General features: G+C 38.3%; 1 protein-coding gene across 1 annotated transcript; it reads left to right on the top strand.

Moving 5' to 3' along the window:
• The first annotated feature begins 944 nt into the window (after nucleotides 1-944).
• LOC140513640 (olfactory receptor 4F6-like) lies at nucleotides 945-1,883 on the top strand. Its single transcript, XM_072623491.1, has one exon. It carries the CDS (start codon nucleotides 945-947, stop codon nucleotides 1,881-1,883), a length of 939 nt encoding a protein of 312 aa, XP_072479592.1.
• Nucleotides 1,884-2,328: the final 445 nt, after the last annotated feature.

Raw genomic sequence — 2,328 nt, 5'->3', positions numbered from 1 at the left:
AGGAGGACCTGAGTTCAAATCTCACTTCAGACACTTGACACTCACTAGCTGTGTGACCTTGGGCAAGTCACTTAACACCAATTGCTTCATCCTGGGTCATCTCCAGACATCCTGATGAATATCTAGTCACTGGATTCAGGTGGCTCTGGAGGAGAAGTGAGGCTGGTGACCTGCACAGCCCTCCTTCACTCAAAAACAAAGTCTAGTCATGTCATCATTTCTCTGATGGCATGGTCTTCTTTGGAAACAAAGGATGAACACACACATGCTTATCTTAGTAAGTACTTTGCAGGCTGAGCTAGTTGATGAAAACAAGAGTGTGCTGTGATCCTGGGATCTGAACCACACTGTAATTTGCATTTGCCCTTGTTTCTCTCCTAGTAATTACATGACCTGATTAAGTTCCTGATTAAGGAACTAATTCCACCCCTGGTTGCAAGTTTCCTTTTCCTTTTCTCCTTGATCTGGGACTTGGAACAGAGTATTGGGCTACAAAGCTACTAGTTGTCATCCATTACCTTTGTAATGCCCTGAAATGAGCTTGGGAGTGGAGCTCACAGTATAGGTCAGTCATCTCTTTTACTTCAGATGTAAAGGCTGTCTCTGCTTTGACGTGTTCTGAGCTCAGTATTCCTGTCTAACATAGTCATTGTTAACATACATCTGTATCTGTGAAAACATCAGTAAAATAAAGTTTCATTGTGGCTTTTTCTTGGATTTATCACATCAGGACTCAATTTGTCCCTTTTTTTTAGATCTGTTTGGATGAGTTTTGGGAGAAAGCTTGCTATATTTTTCCCTATTATGCCATCATTTTGTTTCTGCCTCTTCAACTTCATATATTATATGGAATATGAGAATTTTTATATGAAACACTTTTGTAGTGCAACTGTTCTGATTTCTTCCTCATTTTCTTCCTTCCAGCTACAATCACAGTCAGTCTGATGAATGAATTGAATTATTCAATGGTGTCAGAGTTTGTGTTCATGGGAATCTTTAGTTCTTGGACCATGCAGCATCTCCTTCTGGTTTTCTCCTCCACCTTCTACGTTGCCATTGTGTTGGGAAACCTCCTCATTGTACTTACAGTGACTTCTGACCTTCAACTACAGTCTCCTATGTATATTCTATTGGCTAATCTTTCCCTTATTGACATGTGTTTCTCCACAACTGCAGTTCCAAAGATGATTTCTGACCTTTTGTACGAGCACAAAACCATCTCATTACAAGGATGTATCACCCAAATATTCTTCATTCATTTCATGGGAGGAACTGAAATGGTGTTACTCATTTACATGGCCTTTGACAGATATGTTGCCATATGTAAACCTCTCCACTATCTGACTATTATGAACCCCAAAATATGTATTTTCCTCCAGATGTCTGCTTGGGCCATTGGCCTCCTACACTCACTGACCCAGCTGGCTTTTGTTGTAAATCTGCCTTTTTGTGGCCCTAACAAAGTTGATAGTTTTTATTGTGACCTTCCTCGGGTCATCAAATTGGCTTGTATAGACACTTATAAGTTGGAGTTCATTGTTACTGCTAACAGTGGGTTCATCTCCGTTGGCACTGTATTTCTCTTATTCATCTCATATACTTACATTTTGGTCAGTGTTCACAAACACTCTTCTAGTGGATTGTCCAAGGCTCTCTCTACTCTGTCAGCTCACATGAGTGTGGTGGTCCTCTTCTTTGGCCCATGCATCTTTGTCTATGTGTGGCCATTCCCTACAATGCCAGTGGATAAGTTTCTTGCTATTCTTGATTTTATTATTACCCCTGTCTTAAATCCATCTATCTATGCATTCAGAAACAAAGACATGAAGATGGCAATCAGGAGACTGAGCAGCCAGTTGGTGAAGTTTAGGAAAATTTCCTAAAATTCTTATTAATATATGAAGAATATGCTTCAATTTCACCCTAGCCACCATATAACATATGGATATCAACCTTAGTACATTGATCCTGGAACCATGTTGATAACATGCTCTATTTCAACATTCCTCAGGTTGATTCCAAGACTGCCTCAATGTGCCAAAACATGTTGCTGACAATTTCACATTAATTCACATAGATATCTATTGAATTTTCCTTCCTTGAGTTAAAAAATATTGTGGCAAAACTTTAGTGTTTATTATTTCGTCTTGCTTACTTAGTGTATAGGATGTCCAAAAAGTCTTAATGAGTTTTAAGCAAAGCTTAAAGCAAAATTGATAGCTGCATTAAGATTTTGAGCAAAAATTATTAAAATATTTTTTTAGGAAATATATTTTAATGAAGAGAATTATTAATTTTTGTTTGACTTCTACATTGTTCTGCATGGTC

Source organism: Notamacropus eugenii, chromosome 7 (genome assembly GCF_028372415.1).
Source record: "Notamacropus eugenii isolate mMacEug1 chromosome 7, mMacEug1.pri_v2, whole genome shotgun sequence".
NCBI classification, from domain to species: Eukaryota; Metazoa; Chordata; class Mammalia; order Diprotodontia; family Macropodidae; genus Notamacropus; species Notamacropus eugenii.
Note: the sequence above shows the minus strand (reverse complement) of the source record. Positions and strands in the feature narration are given on the sequence as shown.